Source organism: Melanotaenia boesemani, chromosome 2, assembly GCF_017639745.1.
Source record: "Melanotaenia boesemani isolate fMelBoe1 chromosome 2, fMelBoe1.pri, whole genome shotgun sequence".
Lineage (NCBI taxonomy): Eukaryota > Metazoa > Chordata > Actinopteri > Atheriniformes > Melanotaeniidae > Melanotaenia > Melanotaenia boesemani.
In genome coordinates this window covers 15,258,440-15,275,375 of record NC_055683.1, presented here as the reverse complement: position 1 = coordinate 15,275,375, position 16,936 = coordinate 15,258,440, and the positions used below count along the sequence as shown (strand labels likewise).

General features: G+C 39.9%; 1 protein-coding gene across 1 annotated transcript in view; it reads right to left on the bottom strand.

Annotated features, from left to right (window-relative positions):
* Positions 1-15,188, bottom strand: part of zgc:158403 (tetratricopeptide repeat protein 39A) — a 30,867-nt gene extending 15,679 nt beyond the window's left edge. The window contains exons 1-17 of the mRNA XM_041997013.1: positions 14,916-15,188; positions 14,335-14,439; positions 13,798-13,929; positions 13,480-13,538; positions 11,566-11,633; positions 11,223-11,287; positions 9,184-9,283; positions 9,028-9,093; positions 8,847-8,955; positions 8,689-8,756; positions 3,927-3,986; positions 3,631-3,792; positions 3,460-3,551; positions 2,411-2,531; positions 2,217-2,328; positions 364-478; positions 156-272 (exon numbers count right to left, since the gene is read on the bottom strand). Of these exons, the coding sequence (XP_041852947.1) occupies positions 156-272; positions 364-478; positions 2,217-2,328; positions 2,411-2,531; positions 3,460-3,551; positions 3,631-3,792; positions 3,927-3,986; positions 8,689-8,756; positions 8,847-8,955; positions 9,028-9,093; positions 9,184-9,283; positions 11,223-11,287; positions 11,566-11,633; positions 13,480-13,538; positions 13,798-13,929; positions 14,335-14,439; positions 14,916-14,950 (1,586 nt within the window). The 5' untranslated portion in view covers positions 14,951-15,188. The remainder of the gene's footprint in view (positions 1-155; positions 273-363; positions 479-2,216; positions 2,329-2,410; positions 2,532-3,459; positions 3,552-3,630; positions 3,793-3,926; positions 3,987-8,688; positions 8,757-8,846; positions 8,956-9,027; positions 9,094-9,183; positions 9,284-11,222; positions 11,288-11,565; positions 11,634-13,479; positions 13,539-13,797; positions 13,930-14,334; positions 14,440-14,915) is intronic.
* Positions 15,189-16,936: the final 1,748 nt, after the last annotated feature.

Below are 16,936 nucleotides of genomic sequence, written 5' to 3'. Positions count from 1 at the left end.
ACAGAATATGTGACCAGGGGGGCCCAAATTTTTGCATGTGTTTCGGATCTGCTGGAAGGCCAAGTGAGCCATGAAAAAGACATAGAGCTAATATTTGTTGGTTTCAGGGGAAAATGAATGTGTTCTCTCTGAATGAGTGTTTGTGTGAAACTTACTTGGCCTTGTGCAGTATTTTAACAGCTTCATCTCTCCTGCCTTGGTCTATGTAAAGCAGACTGAGCTCCACCAGAGAGTTGGGCACCAGGTAGTGGTCAAACCGGATCTTCTTTTCACTGAGCACACACAGAGATACATGAGGCAAGACATTTACAAGCTGCCCAACACAATTAACTTGTTATATGGTTTTGTTGTGTCTGTTCTCACCTTGAACACACTTTGTTAAAGCATTCCTCAGCAGCCTGGAGGAGACCTTGGTTCTTGAAACAAAGAGCCTTCAACATGTGGATCAGACAGCGGTCATCGGTTTTATACTCATTTTCTGTAAGGGTTGGAAAAGATACTGTCAGTTGTCTCAAGTCTTGAGCTACACCTGTTTCTTTATATCATATACTGAAAGAAAAATTAAAATTATGATGATAGAAAAACTTTCTTTTAAGTTGCCCTCAGAAATAGTTCTCCAGGCTTCTTGAAAGACTTTCCAAAGTTCTTCTTCTGATGTTTTTCGCCTTTTGCTCTGCTCTTTGTCCAGATCATCCCACACTGCATTAGTGATATTGGGGCACAGTTCTGGAGTAGATTCATTGTTTCCCTTCCTTAAGAATTCTTGACACCCACCCTTTCATGGAGACCATTTCTGATGAAGCTTCAGTCAACATTAGATGGATCAGCTGATCTCTGGAGGTCCTGTATCAGGTCTTTGCTGGATTTGTTCTTATGTAAAAACATCACTCAGATACTGATGGTCTGCTGTAGATAGATTTTTAGGCCACTTCTTTTATCCTCCACTTGTTCTGTTTCCTCATATGTTTTAAGGACACACTGCACACCATGCGGAGATATGCCAAGTTTCAGCCAACAGCTCTTTAGGAATCCCCTTGTTGCTACAAAAAATACTATTTTATGTTCATCAAATTGTTTGCCATGTTTTGCTAGTAAAGAAATGGGAGAATAGATTTTTCTTTGCAACAGGCTGCTAGTCATAAAGCACCTAAAGACCCAACATAAAGCTGGTTCTTGTCTATGTGTAGACACAATGCTGATTCATCTCCTGAGTTATGAACCTTTTTAATGCTTTAATAATTCATAGCTCTGTAAAGAAAATGCCTTAAAAGGGTCAGATTAGACTAAAAATCATTTTAAAAAAGGCAAATGTCCAAAGAAAAATTTTGAAAACCTTCAGAAAGTCTGGAAACTATTTCTCAAAACCACTTTAAAATATTAAAAGCTGCTTGGAAGCCAAACAAAGAAATGAGGGATGGCTCGATACTTCACACTTAATGAAGATGGCAGTGTTGCCAGATTGGGCAGTTTTGTTTCTGCTTTTGCAGGAAAAATTTTGCTTTGGGTGGGTTTGGGGTAAGTTTGACGGTTTAATTTAACTTTATTGAAACACATTTCAACCAGTCATTCCTCATTATTATGTCATAGCAACGCCCCCTGACCTGTCTGCGTGCTGATCAGTTATTGTCACTGATTGGCTATTGTCACCTGCCAGTGCGCTGACAACAGAGACCAGTGACACTGATGCTAGTTTTAGCAGCAAGTGAAACTGTAGTAACAGATCTAGCGAGAAAAATTCAGAAGTGGGCAAAATCTAAAACAAAAGTTACAGAAAACAAAGGGAAAGCAACAGTGTCCTTAAATTGTGGATGGCGCCATGAAAGAATGATGAAACAGAAGCCTATGGTCTGCATAAAGGTAAGAATTCAAACTGAGCCTTGTAAATATATAAATAATTATTTGAAATGATGTAGAAGTAGCCTACCCATTGCATATTTGTGTGTGTGCACTGATTGTAGTCTGTATTCTGTGACAATGAAAAGAGGAGTAGGTAGTTGTCACAAAGCCTACATCCAATCTGCAAACCCTCACTAGATCAGACTTTGCTGTGGTGGCTGGTTGTTATTAGATTTTAACATGCTGTTAAATTGCTTGGTGCATAGTACTGGTTTTTTGTATGTTGTGGTTTTTAACAGATTTTTGGGCTGGAAAACTTGACTAACTGGCAACACTGGGAGATGGGTTTATTGATGATGGTGTTGGAGGAGCTACATTACCAGGGGCTTCCAGCAGAGTGCGCTCTGCCTCCACCAAAGTCTGCATCATGCCTTCAGTCAGCTCTGGTTGTCTGCTGATCATACTGAAACCGTTCCACATGTACATCATCTCCTGTAACGAACCAGTCAATACTGTTAGAAGGCTCTGAGAGGCCAAGTGTAAATCCAGTTGTGCTCATGTGAGAGTGATTTACCAGTACTGGTACTGGCAGCCTGACTGGGCGGGGGGCCTTGTAGCGTCTGGCTTTACGAATAGCAAACTTCTCTGTTGGAGGAGACTTCCCTGCTATCTTCTGTTTGAGAGTGGGCACTTGCCTAAAGACACAGGAGAAGAATAAAGATAAATATGGAAATTAAAACAGACTCTTGACTTTGTTGGGGCAAAGCGATCAACTGTAAACAGAAAAGTAACACATTATAAAAGCGTAAAATGCAAACATTTGTGCATCTAGACAAGCAGCCATTCTACATAATAACCCAATCATCATCACTCGTTATAATACCGGCTGGTTTCTGTCATATTTCTGATGTTAATATACAACTATAGTCATCAGTTACATGCCTCTGGTTCTCAGTAGTCTATGCGTCTATGTTTCATTTTGTTGTGTTACAAGTGTGTTCTTCTGGTGTGTTGATTGAATTAGTCCTAACAAATTAAGTCCTAATACAAAGTTAAGCCAAAAAGTGATGGCAAAACAGTAAATATGTACATTTTCAACAAGTCACATGTTTTAATAGCAACCAGATTAAGAGGGATTAAAGGACCTTTATGTTTACACCCAAACAATATGTTAAACAGTTAATAAAAGGTAATATGCTAAGATTATCTCCCACTTTTACCTTGTGGAGCTGAATTTCTCTCTTTTCCGCCTTAAATGCAACATCTGAATATTTTTCTTTTTCATAAAAAATGTACTTTTCAGTTGTGATTCTCTGTGCTGATAAAATATATAGATTTCCCTAAATCTTCTTTCAAACTGACTGGACTTGGCTTAATTAGAAGCTGCACAAGGTAGAGCAGTTTTACAGGCAGACAAACATAAGAGCTTTCAGTAAGTGTGCACATGCACACTTCTTGCCCATTTTCATCAAGCTTACTTCACATCAACTCTAACATTTGGGTTCCAGCTCCAAACACCATGAAAAATAACAGACACTTAATTTTCAAATACTGTATTTATGTGAACATACACAGATAAATAGAGATGAAAAAATAGTAAGTAGACCCATGCAGCAAATATACCTGAAGAGTTCAACCTCATTCTCCCCGAAAGGCCTGGCCTCATCCTCAGGCAGCATGCTGAGATAAGCAGCTTTCATGTACACATACATGGCCTGGCAGAGAAACATAGCAGTAGAAAGTATTTATTCAACTTTAAAAATACATTCAGATCTTCCTAATTCTGCTCTGTACCTTGGACCAGCAGCTCTCCTGGCTCAGCAGGTCTGCATAGAAGTACGCCATCTTCCATGCACGCTTATAGGTGAAGCACCACATCAGCTCCCAGTAGCACATGTGGTGAAACTGCTTCCATGTTTGTTGAGCCTTGCAGCCATCTTCAAAGAGTGCCACTGCCTGCGGCGAAAAGGTACAACATGGCAGAACAATGATGACGCAACAGTGATGCTGAATTTGAGGCCCAGTGCATTAAATGTTGTGCTGTATTAAAACAGACCGAGCAAGTAGTAAAACATTTTTTAAAAACACACCTCATCAATGTTTCCTTTGATCTCTTCAATTCTGCCAGCAAAAAAGAGGAATATTGCGCCCTAGACAGAGGGACAAGCATCATTAATAAAATATCAGGCCACCAGTTTAGTCTCTGAAAAACATGACAAACATTCTTGACTGTGTTTACTGAGACATTTCTATTTTACTTCAGTACACAGTGTGTCAGAGCTTTAGGTTTGCTCTTTGGGATGGGCTGGCCTGTGAGTAAAAGGTGGAGTGAATACAGGGATTGGGAATTTACAAGAATATGAGTCAGGTGGAGCTGCAGGAGTGATAGCATGAAGGTGTGTGGGAAGTAAAAAGGATCCTGTGTGCAGGAGGGACTGAGTAAAGGTGGCCTGCGTGAGTGTCGATGAAAGGCAAGAAAGAATTAGTAGATGGAGGAGGAGAGCAATGAGTTTATGGAGCATTAAGATGAAAAATAAAAAAGACAGGAGCTGACAAAAGAGGAGGGAGAATTTACATCATCGAGTACAATTACAATCATTAACAAAATGGATTTTATTCCTGTTGCAGTCGAAAGTTAAAAAAGTTCTGATAAACTGTGCTCACACACCATCCAAAGCAATCAGGTGATTATGCAGTTTGTACACAGTAAATCTTCACTGCATGAAAAACTACAACTATGGCAAGCCAAGTAGGTCAAAGTTTAACCATGTCGCCATCCAACTTCTTTTTTTTCTTTGTTCTAGGACACAGGTCTGCAACCTTTACAAGCCAAGGAGCCCTTTTTGCCCCCAGCCGAGCTAAACAAAACTCGTTTAGAGCGCAAATGTTACATGACCTTTTTTAAAAAAAGACCATCATTTTTGATAAATATCTGCTATGGGAAATTTGTTATAATATTTGAAGGACCACACTTTTTTTCTTTTTTTCCATTTTTAGGTTTTAAAATAAAAAAAAATATAAAACTTTAGCAAAAAGAGGATAGACATATTTGTAGAAAGTTATTTAAAAACCAACTATAATTAGCAACCTATAAATATATTACTGGTACTTTTTGTCTCATGTTGTGGAAATTTAATGCCATTATTAAACGAAAAAAAAACTGCATTTGTTATTATATTTATATTTAAAAATATTAGTTGCTTCTTTACGATTTTTAGCCGATGTTGTCAGGAGCTATTGCAGGAGGTCCAAAGATCCTCTTGCAGGTTGCACACGCCTGTTTTAGGATCTTAACATGATAAATGTTTATATAACAAATATGGCTTATTGACCATGAAAACGAAAATATTCAGTTACAGTATTCACTGTTTGATTAAGATCCTGTGGCTGTAAGCATAAACTTGTATTACAAAAGATGTAAGACACAGAATCTAACTCCTAACAGACCATTATAAGAATAAAATATTATCTTTTTTTATAGTTTTTTTATAGTATATAGTTTTCTTCGGTTCCTCATACATTTTTGAATGACTGAGTCTGCCATTATTCTATGTGAGCAATGCATTCTGGGTAGAAGGCATCACAGCATCCCTGACAGTTACCATTTTAATAAGTGTAAAAACCTTTAGTAGCCAGAAGTAAAAGTAAGAAGTGACAGAAGGCGCAGTGTAATTTGGTAGCAATGTCCACAGGAAACGCAACAATCTTCCTTCTTTGATAACTGCTGCTAATAGGAAAGAGCACATGGCTGCTGCTTGTTGTAATAAGATTCTATAGCAACATGTTGTGTGTAATATTAGATCCCAGTTAATGTAATGCAGAAATTTTAAACAAATATAAATCTGAAAAATGTGGTGTGCATTTGTATTCAGACCCCCTGCATCAACACTTTGTAGAGCCACCTTTCGCTGCAATTACAGCTGCAAGTCTTTTGGGGTATGTTTCCACCAGCTTTGCACATCTTGATACTAACATTTTTTGCCCATTCTTCTTTGCAAAATAGCTCAAGCTCAGCCAGATTGGATGAAGAGCATATGCGAACAGCAATTTTTCAAGTCTTGCCACACATGCTCTATGGGATTTAGGCCTGGACTTTGACTTGGCCATTCCAACACATGGATATTCTTAGATCTAAACCATTCCATTGTAGGTCAGGCTTTGTTTTAGGGTCATTTTCTTGCTGGAAGATAAATCTCTTTCCCAGTCTTAAGTCTTTTGCTTTCAGGGTTGCCCTGTATTTAACTCTGACCAGCTTCCGTGTGCCTGCTGAAGAAAAGCATCCCCACAGCATGATGCTAACTTAACATTTGACTGATATCCGAACTGCTGATGACGGAGGACAGAGCCTTATACACTGTAAACCCTTTCCATTGTTAGCACTGATAGGAAAGCTGTTGCACAGACACCTCAAACAATTACTTTCCCACTTCTCAAGGTTTTCCATAAATGGCTCTGACTCGAATTAGAACTATAAGCCTCAAGTCGTTCCACAAACGCAGCTCAGCTTTGTTTATTCCAGACTGATTCAAGACAGACTTTCATAGATTCACTTCGTGCACAGCTTGGACTATCTAACAAGCCCAAATGAACAGATGAATGAGTGGCATTAAAGGCAAAAAGAAAGCGCTATCAGTTTATCAAACCCAGATAACAGAGCTATACTAAGAATACAAAAATATTATCACCAAAACATGCAAAGCTGCAGATGTTAACAGGACCGGGGTGATGGCATGGCAGAAAATTGCCGACAGACCAAAAGTGTTTTGTTTGTATGTCTTCCATGTTCAGGTATTTCACCCTGTGGTGTTGATGGGGAGGTGTAGTGAGTTATTGGCTGGAGAGGTGAATTATAACCTGGAGTACCAGGTTCAATGGCTGCAGTTAGGATTAGTTAAAAGCAGAGAAAGGTATTTTCAACTGGGATTAAAAAGGTCTTCAAATTCTGTATAAAATGTTCTACATAAATAACCTGATCTCATCTTTCTGTTTTACTAATGACTAAACTTGAAAACTGACTAATCAGTCTAAAGATAATATCAGAGTTACACCACATACAACATTTTAGGTTATTAATTAGCTTTACTGAGTTAGGTGTAAGTGAACCTCACAGACCTGGTAGCAGTTGACTTAAACAACCATTCTTTCACCAAATTATATTAAATGAAAGATACAAATTGTTCTATATTATAATATCTTTACTATTATATTTAAACAGAGGTAATCCGAGTGAGAAATAACAAATGCAGTAAACTAAAATAAAAATATCTTCCACAATGTTGAGTAACTAATAAAGTCAATTTAACCACCACAACATTTTTTAATCATTTATAAATGTAACTACAAATATAAAGTCCCAGGCTGCTGCTTCTGGTGGGGCAGAACATAAACGCCACCCCTGGTATCCTGAAGAAATATGTAAAAGGTAGCGTCCACTACTTCCTCAGACCCCATGGCATCTCTGACCAGCTGACATTAACATAGCCCATAATACACTGCAGTAATGCTACAACAATGGTGGTCTACGAGTGGAAGGATATAGTCTTAATATGGTATTATTAAAAAAAAAAAAACATCTTGAGTCTTTTAAATATTCGTAAACCCAATGCCCATGTTAATCTACAACCCCAATTCCAAAAGAGTTGGGATGCTGTGTGAAATATAAACAACAGCACGCAGGGAATTGCTAATCTCTTATTGTCAATGTTGATAATTGACTGTATTTACACAGTGTTCCTACTTTTTTCCCTTTTAGAGCTGTGGTTGCATTATAAGCCACTGATTTTGTCTTTATGTATAACAACACTTTTCAAAAATGATAATACTTAGCATGTTTAGAGAAAACTGATGCAACAACACAGTAACATGACGCACATGTCTCCAGATCACAATAAATTAGCTGGTAGAGCAACTTTAATCATTCATTTTATCTTCAAAGGAAAACCCATTACAGAGTTTTAAGCCTCACGTAAATGACAAAGTTTGATTGAAGAAACATGACGATCCTGAAACAACTGAGTTTATAAAGCTAATGAGCTAAATTCTCATGCTAGCAAAGCACTCAACATGTTTAACACAGTGCTAAAGGTGTTCCTATTTTCACATTTTGGGGGGCTACATTTGCAAGATGTAAGCACACAAACAAGTTTACGTATCTCGAGGTCTTGTTCACGAGTGAGAGAGGGATGGAGCGCGAGATCGACAGGCGGATCGGTGTGGCGCATGATGCAGACTCTGCATCGGTCTGTCGTGGTGAAGAAGGAGCTGAGCCAAAAGGCAAAGCTCTCGATTTACCAGTCGATCTACGTTCCTACCCTCACCTATGGTCATGAGCTCTGGGTAGTGACCGAAAGAACAAGATCGCGAATACAAACGGCCGAAATGAGTTTTCTCCGCAGGGTGGCCGGACTCTCCCTTAGAGATAGGGTGAGAAGCTCGGTGATCCGGGAGGGGATCAGAGTAGAGCCGCTATTCCTCCACATCAAGAGGAGCCAGATGAGGTGGCTCGGGCATCTGGTTAGGATGCCTCCTGGACGCCTCCCTGGTGAGGTGTTCCGGGCACGTCCCACCGGAAAGAGGCCCCTGGGAAGACCCAGGACATGCTGGATGGACTACATCTCTCGGCTGGCCTGAGAACACCTCGGGATCCCTTCGGATGAACTGGTGAATGTGGCCGGGGAGAGGGAAGTCTGGGTTTCCCTGCTTAGGCAGCTGCCCCCGCGACCCGACTCCGGATAAGCGGCAGAAAATGGATGGATGGATGGATAAGCACACAAACAATTTTCATCTTTACATCCAAAAAGAGGAAGCCTTTGCTTTTTAATCAAGAGATTGGTTGTTCATGTTGCTACTTACGTTTGGGTAGCGGAGTCGGAAAGGTTTCAGCAGTCTTTCAGCCTCAGCCACCTCTCCTTCACCTGTTCCTGAAGGGATAAAACCAGAGGAATGATCCCACACATCCGCGTGAATAAATACAGTTACAGACAGTTTCAGACATCCACATGCAGCAATACCTAGTACGAATGTGAGGAAGGTGTGGTAGCAGAGCAGCAGCAGTGCGCAAAGCATGGAGCGCAAGTTCATCCCTGTTGCTCCATCACATAGGAGAGATAGACCATATTCCTAAAACAAACATATTGAAAAAATCTATGATGCTGTCAGTTAATAAGTATGGGGAATTTTTATGGATTTCACCTTGTCTCCAGAAAAACCTGCAAACTCCAACACTTTAAGTATCCGTGGGGGGAACAGAGATAGTGTCTGTAAGTAAAGAAAACCCCATGAACTGTATAAACACACGATTATATGTAACATACGGATAAGCGGTGAATAAGATATTGTGTAACATACCAGGTTAAACGCCCCCACTCCAAATGATATCCCTCCCTCTAAATGGATGTGGCTCGGTCCTTTGAGAAAGTTGTGAGATTTTATGAAGGAATGTAGATCTCTGGATGAGAAAACACATGTATCATTCGTTTGAAAGCACAGCTCATAAGAGCCCATGCAAAAAAACAAAAACAAACTATTTCATTGAATTAACCAGGACTCTAAATGTGGGTTAAAATTAGTTTTGGTTGGAATGAATAAAAACGTACTGGCCAGTTTGGTAGTTGATGAATAAAGCAAATCAATTTGGTTATTTTTCTGCTATCACAACATTTCTCTTGAACACATTTTCCTGATGTGTCATACATTTACTTTAGTGTGTGTGGGGTTGTTTACACACTACTGCCCCTCTGCTGAATGAGGAGAGAAATTTAAGTCAAGTGTCATGTAGAAGAAAAAAAAAGTAGCAGTCGGATGGTGTAAAGACCACAAAGTCAGAAAGAAATGAATAAACATCAAATAAATAATCTCACTATGGCTCAAAACGGGTTAGGGACCACCTCAGATGAACACGTGACATGAGACTGTTTCACTGGACAGGAAACAAAGAACTAAGTTAAAATGTAGAAGTTGTGTGTAAGGACGAGTAAATCTGAAGTTGTTTTCTGTATGAAGATGTATGAGGTTAGCAGTCTCTCTTCATGACAACGTTGCCTAACCTCATCGAAGTTTGCAGCCTTTGTTTTTGCACGGCTCTCTCCTTGTCTCACCTACAGCATTTTAATCAGGTTGTGGTCTAAACTTTGGCTGGAACGTGTCAACACCTGGATTCTTTTCTTGTTTTTAGTCATTCTGTTGTAGATCTGCTGCTGTGTTTGGGACCATTGTCCTGTTTCATGATCCAGTTTCAGTAACTTTAGCTGTCAAACAGATGGCCTTACATTTGACTCTAGAACACTTTCCAGAGGAGTTCATGATCCGCTCAATGGCTGCAAGGTGTCCAGGTCATCCAGGTATAGCTGCAACAAGCCCAAATTATCACCCCTCCACAACTCTTAAGATATGCTTGGTTTTCTCCACACATGCTGCTGTGCAAACATGACCAAACATATTCATTTTGATCTCATCTGTCCAAAGAACACTGATCCAGACGTCTTGCTGTGTTTTACAGACACAGCTTTGCAAACCTAAACTGTGCAGCCATGTTCTGCTGCCAAGTTTTCCCACCAGCCATTCCAAACAAGCCACACTGGTTAAGTCTTTAACATTTAGAGGGGCGCCTCGGGGCTCCTGGGGCCCTGGGCCCTTCGCTTGGGCTGCCCTGGATGGCCGGTCCCTGGTGGGGCCGGTGGCTGCCGATCTTGGCCCACTGGGACCTTTGCCCCCAAGACCGCGGGGGGCTCTTGCTGGGGCTCTCCTCTGCCACTCTCTGGATGGGGCTGGAGTCGTCTTCATGGTGGGGTAGCTTGGGTTAGTGCTTCAGGGCTGCTGTTGAGGGCCCTGGGTCTCTGGGCTGCCCTGGTCTGCCTCTAGCCTCCATAGAGGCGTGGCCGCATTTGCACAATCTCACTCACCACTCTTCATCACTGATCACTCCTTATTCCTCATCCTCTGCAAGCTGACAGTCACTGAGTCGTCCAGTGGGTTTATATACTAAGAGATAATTCTTTTATTTTTTCCTGTGAGTTAGTATCTGGTTGTTGTTATGCTACTTTTGGGATATGTCTTTTTGATTTGCTTATTATTTAAGAGCTTTTAATGACTAGCAGCTCTGTTTTTCAGCAAAAACCATAGGACATTTTCTGGTGTGTTTATGCACAAGTGTAACAGTTTGTTGTCTGGTGATGGTGTGGATTGAAGGGTCGTTGCCTTCTGTCTGCTGTGTTTTTTTTTTGTTTTTTTTTGTTTTGCTGTTTAATTCTTACTGATATTCTAATATGTAACTCCTTAGAAGTGAAAGACAGTGAACTTTCTTCTTCATGTGGCTGAATACATTTGTTCAATGCACACACTCATTCATTTGATCTACTGTTAGCCTTCTTATTTCATTGATTACTTACTTGTAAATCAGGTAACTGTTTCGTACTTTGATCCCTCCTTTGATAAAACTAACCATGCTCTCATCCTGAAAAAGAAAGTAAATTGTGATAATGATGTGATTAAAGCAAGAAACCTATGCACTCATTTGGACTGAAAGTACATGGATTAGATTTAAATGATACATAGCTCAATTACGATTTCTTGCTAACATAGAGGTAACCACAAACAGCATTCAGGAGATATTTTCTTCAGTTTGCCATCTTGGAAAACTTGATTGGGTGGAAACTCTGTTGTTCTAAGAATACATCAGTGTATATGCTCACTTCTACTGTATGTTTGAGTAAGCGCATTAGCCTGTTGCACCTGTAAGAAGGTGAGAGCAGCTCTTTGGAGTTGACACTCTGCAAAACACACTTCTGCATGGAGCTGCGCTGCAAAAACACATCAACAGACACACATGTTAAATAACAACATTCAGTGAATGTACTTAACTTGCAGTAAAGTGTCAAATCCAAACTCATTTTGTCCAGTGGGATTTATTTATCAGACCTTCTTTTCTTGTCTGTCTTCTACCTCTGTTCCATGACGCCTATCTTATTTCGTAAGTGACTGAGTTCAGTAAATTGAAAAGAAAAAATGTGTCTGCTTCTCTTCCCTAATGCCTGAGTGTACCTCTTTCTTTGCTATTCCAAAATCCCTAATCTTTTTAACACTGGTCATAAAAGCCACTAACACCCACCACATCAGACTGGAAAGTGTTTAAGCAAAATTCAGCGATGCATCAAACTACTCTACAGTACTTGTGAGTTTTTAAAACAGCTCTAGCTACGAATCACCCTGATAAACATGAAAGGTTCTGCACTGGAGGCTACAGGTGTGGGCTTAGCAACAATGCATGGATAAAGAGACAAAACTGACTTATTCTCCCCTTCTATAACGCTGGCTTCACGTGTGTGCATTTCAGATGTGAATGGTCATTTGTTCTTATTAGCTTTTAATGAGGTGACACACTGCACAGCCAAATTAAATACTCCGTCCAACAATTTGTTTTGCTGTCTTTGCTATCTTCAAAGTGTGAAGTTGAGAACAGAGCAACTTTCCTAGCAGCGGTTTCAGTTTTTCATCCAGTCCTCAGACTACTCGTGTGGCTGATCTCATGACTGATTGTCATTTTGAATTATAATAACAATCATTAGAGCACTTTGTGAATCCTGTCTGAGACAACTGGAAGCTTGACCTGAGTCCAGCTGTGTCTGCTATCCAGTCAAAAGTAATACAAATCTACAGGAGGTTGCACTACTATTCATTTATAATGAAGAATAAAATAATAAAGCCATTGGTTCAGCTGTTATAGTTGCAGGCTTATTCTCTGGAAGATAGCAATGATTAGTGAACTAGTTCTGAGGACATTATAGCTTTTATGACTACTTGTAATAGGAAAAGATTTAACCTGCTTATTGTAATAGGTTAAGCAACATTTTAAAACTGTTTAAAAACACCATTTCTGAAGAGATAATAGCATGACATGCTAGTAATGACTGAGTGTTTTCAGCTTTAGGGATGGCTGTGCCAGTCTTTAAGCCCAACACTTTCAGTCTGATCCTAAAAATTGCTCCACCTATAATGACATTAGTTAGTTTATAATCAAGCATCTGAATTTCCATTGGCTTCAGTCATACTCTGTTAAATAACACTGGTGGGGAACATGGTAAATATTGTCCTTTAAGTTAGCCTTTTAGCACTGTAGGTGCAAACACGTTAGCATTTAGCTCCGTGTTTATCCTGATGCACAAGTGCTGCCTCATGGAGCAGGTAAGGCTATAAAAAGTAACAGCACAAATATAGGAAGGTGTTTTTTGTGTTGTTAAAATCCCTTTTGTCCACTGCACAGGACTCAGAAAAGAAATGAACATTACTTTGCTGTTTCATTTTTCCCTCACTGCTCACCATACACACTTACTCTTACTCATAAGAACGGCTGTCATTTGGTGCTTTTACGTGTTTAAGAGCTGGATAGTAAGAATGTCGATATATAATATCTTTTTACTAAAATATTTGAGAATAAAGGTTTAAATCTCATCATAATCTCTTTTTTGTCTTTTAAAATTAAGACCAAAGATTAAATTGGATACTAAAATCAGGAATTACTTTTAGTTAAATAATCAATATTGGAACTTCCAGGCTTTTCACTTAGTTTTTTAGACCCAAGACCAGACAGTTACATTTAGGACCTTTTCATAAAAAAATACAGCAGTGAGACGTTCAAACTTTTCATACCTTCTGAAAGTGATTCCCCCGTGGACTTGTTAGCCAAACCTGGAGATTTTCGCCGAAACCTGAAACACCAATCATCCTTTTAATTAAACGTGTCCATTTTCATATTTAATGTGCAGTTTTTTTGTTTGTTTTTTTTGGCTTCTTTAATGCAAATGCAGTCAAATTGGTAGCATGATCAGAGAGGTCATAAATGTAAATGCACCCCTATGCCTCATGGACTGAAGGAAAATTAGCAGCAGAAAAAATACAAATTTGAAAGACTTATACTTAGTTATAGTATATTAAATGAACAAAATGCTCATCTGGAGCCCTCCTGACCTCTGACAGACCTCCTGGGCCCTCTTCATGGTGTTTCCTGCATTGCTGATGTCATCATGCTGGAAAGTCATCATTGCTTGCATTTCCAGCACCGTGGCGTAGATAAGAGCATGGTACATACTCTCATGGATTCTGCATGAGGAAAAACAAAGTTACAGGTCAACACTGTACTGTGAGCAAACACTGGTAGCTACTGTATGGCCTGTGCATTTTCCTGCAAAGAGAAGATAAGAGTAAATATCTTCCTGTCTTTTTTCTTTCCATCTCGGTGTGTCTTGTACAAAGTGTTTGTTTTGCAGGGCTAACACTGCTGGCTGTTCAGTCACTCAGACCTTGGGCGTCAGCTTCAGCAAACACTTCATATCCTGGAGACCTGAAGCCTTTCAGCGTGGGTTCTTACTTCACAATTCACACCACAAAACATCAGCAGAAGCCAAATACTGCTGACATCATGCTGAGAAAATACCAGCATGAATGTGCTGAAACTTAAGCAAACAGCAAGATGAGCTTCAAGCCGACTCTGGATTACTGCGTTACCTTGGCCGCAGCTTCTCCAGGCTCTCATTGAAGTGGTTGTTAAGGAAGAGATCCAAGGCTTCCATACACTCATCCAGGCACTCCTTTAGGGTCATTTCTGAAGAGCTGTTGCACAAATGGGAACAAAATTAAACAAATAAAATGCAAATGTGCTTAACTGCATGACTCAGGAGAGTGCATTTAACTGTTATTGTAATCTATCTATTACGTTTTTCCATGACTTGGCTTTGCTCCCCACTTATAAAAAACTAAAAGCCAACAACACTGTTTCGGAGCCTCCTTTCTGGTGCAGCAGCTCGTTTTGCTGTTCTAGTCTGGATCTATTTTAGAGAATTTAAGGAAGAATACACCGTCACAACATCCAGAAAAACAAGTAACGCGACTGTTTTTATGTTTCCTGGTGCAGACGAGCGTGATGAATAATAAACCCTATTTTATGTAAAGGTTTTTGAAACGTGTACCAAACTAATTTCTTCATAAAGTGCACGAGCAACGTCAGCAACGCAGCCAAAACATAAAATCCCCATAGAAAAATACTCTAAACCTGGCGTCTCCGTAGCATTTCTGTTGCCTGTACTCACTTTTGAGCAGCACACGCGTCTTTTCCATTGGACATGATCACTATCCGGGCAGCGTGCCCCCCGAACACCTGTTGGGAACTCAGCAGCGGCTCTCAGTTAAAAGTATATACCATCCAGGGCTCACGCGCTGAAACAATGTGCTCAAACTAAACCAGCGATGCTGCACTTGACATAGAAGCTCTGGTTTCCTGTTGATCAGTTTCAAAGCGTTCAGAGGTAAAGGCACGCAGCCATCTGTTCGGATCCGACGGTGTGAGCGTGCACATTACACAACCAGAAGCGCGCTGACTCCTCCTCTGTGGCACCACTGCCACGCACACATTACAGCATCAAGCAGAAACATTAGTGAAGTTGCGGCTTCAAGTGAATTTTTAATCATTACTGTACAGACGAACTGTTTCGCTTTAGTCTGTTAAGTTATTCAATAAAAAATGTTGATTTTTCTCTTTTTATTTTCACCAGGCTACAGTTGTAGCTTTTCATGCAGTGTGGAAGTAGGCAGGCATTTAAAGAGGATTAAGTTTTGCTTTCCTGCAGTTTATTTCTAAATAACAGTTAAACTAAAGGCATAAAATAGACTTTTTTTTGTTAGAATTGGATGAGCAATGCCCACCGTTTACTCCTCAACTCATGAGTCATTCTACAATACAGCCACTTGGGGGCGCTGCTGTCTTATTTATGCCAAGCATAATTCACTAGAGCTGGGACGTCAAACTCTGGTCCTTGAGGGGCCACCGTCCTGCAGGTTTTAGATATTTTCCTGATTCCACACACCTGATTAGAGTCAATTTGTAGAAACTTGACAAAAAACTGTTGGATCCATTTGATTTGAATCAGGTGCGTTTGGAGCAGGAAACCATCAAAACCTGCAAAACCTGCAAGACAGTGGCCCTTGAGGAACTGAGTTTGACATTGCTGCACTAGAGAAGCCGAGATGGCAGCGTACACAGATAACATTTTATGACTAAAACTTAATTAAAAGTGTATTCTGCATAAATCTACTGAGTTTCATATTAAATAAATTCACAAAGAAAATTCAATTACAGCTACTATAGAGAACTTAGTTTGAAGGTACAGTGTGTAATAATTATTTACATTTAGTGGTAATGATGGGAATAACAACAACTTCAAATCCTAAACACAGCTATGAATGGAATTCTTCCAAACATAAAGATGCTTTCATCTTCTGTGGATCTAGTGGCCTCAGGTGCAGCGATGACTGCACTACAGGTGTACTGTGTACTGTCTTCTTCTATGGTCCTTTTAAGGCATTACTTATCCCAAATGGTGTTCCAATTCCTACCAAACAAAGCTGGTACGGCAGTTATAAAACTCAGAGGGTTCTCACTTCACACACAGTTTTTTTGTCCTTTCTGAGACACCGTATTAAAAATGGCAGCAAAAATATGGCAGCTGCCATGAATGTGAACCCACGTAATTAGATAAAATGGTCCATGCTCAAAGAATAAAAACATAAGTTATTTTATAAAAGTGATACAATATATTAATGATATATTAAAACATTTTTACATTGACCTTTGATTTCATTTCACACTGCACCTTTAACATCGTTCATCCTTCCTCACTGGAGTCTGCTGTTGAGGGAAAGGACTCCTTCCAAATGGGCACCCTCCTGCACCTTAGTGCCCTATACCTGCACCCTGAGGGTATACAGTGCAATTTTGAGTGGGTATGTTAAGGTCTGTTCCATTGAAATTGCAGTATATAGCTCTATTAATGAGTGTGATTGGAATCTTTTCATGTAGAACTGAAAGTGATGACATAATTCTTGGTGCTGAAAGACAAGTAGTCTGATTTAGAGATTGTGAGTCACGTGTCTGAAGTTATGATTGCCACTGGAACTTAAGGCTCTGTGGTGTAACGGAGGCTGAGGGGTGGGACATGTGAACAAAGGTGATTTATGCCAGGAGGTGCTGCTATCAGAGTAAGACAAGTTCTCAGATGTTGTGGACATCATTTCCTAACAAGGGAGACCCAGCCAGAATGACAAAAGGCACAGA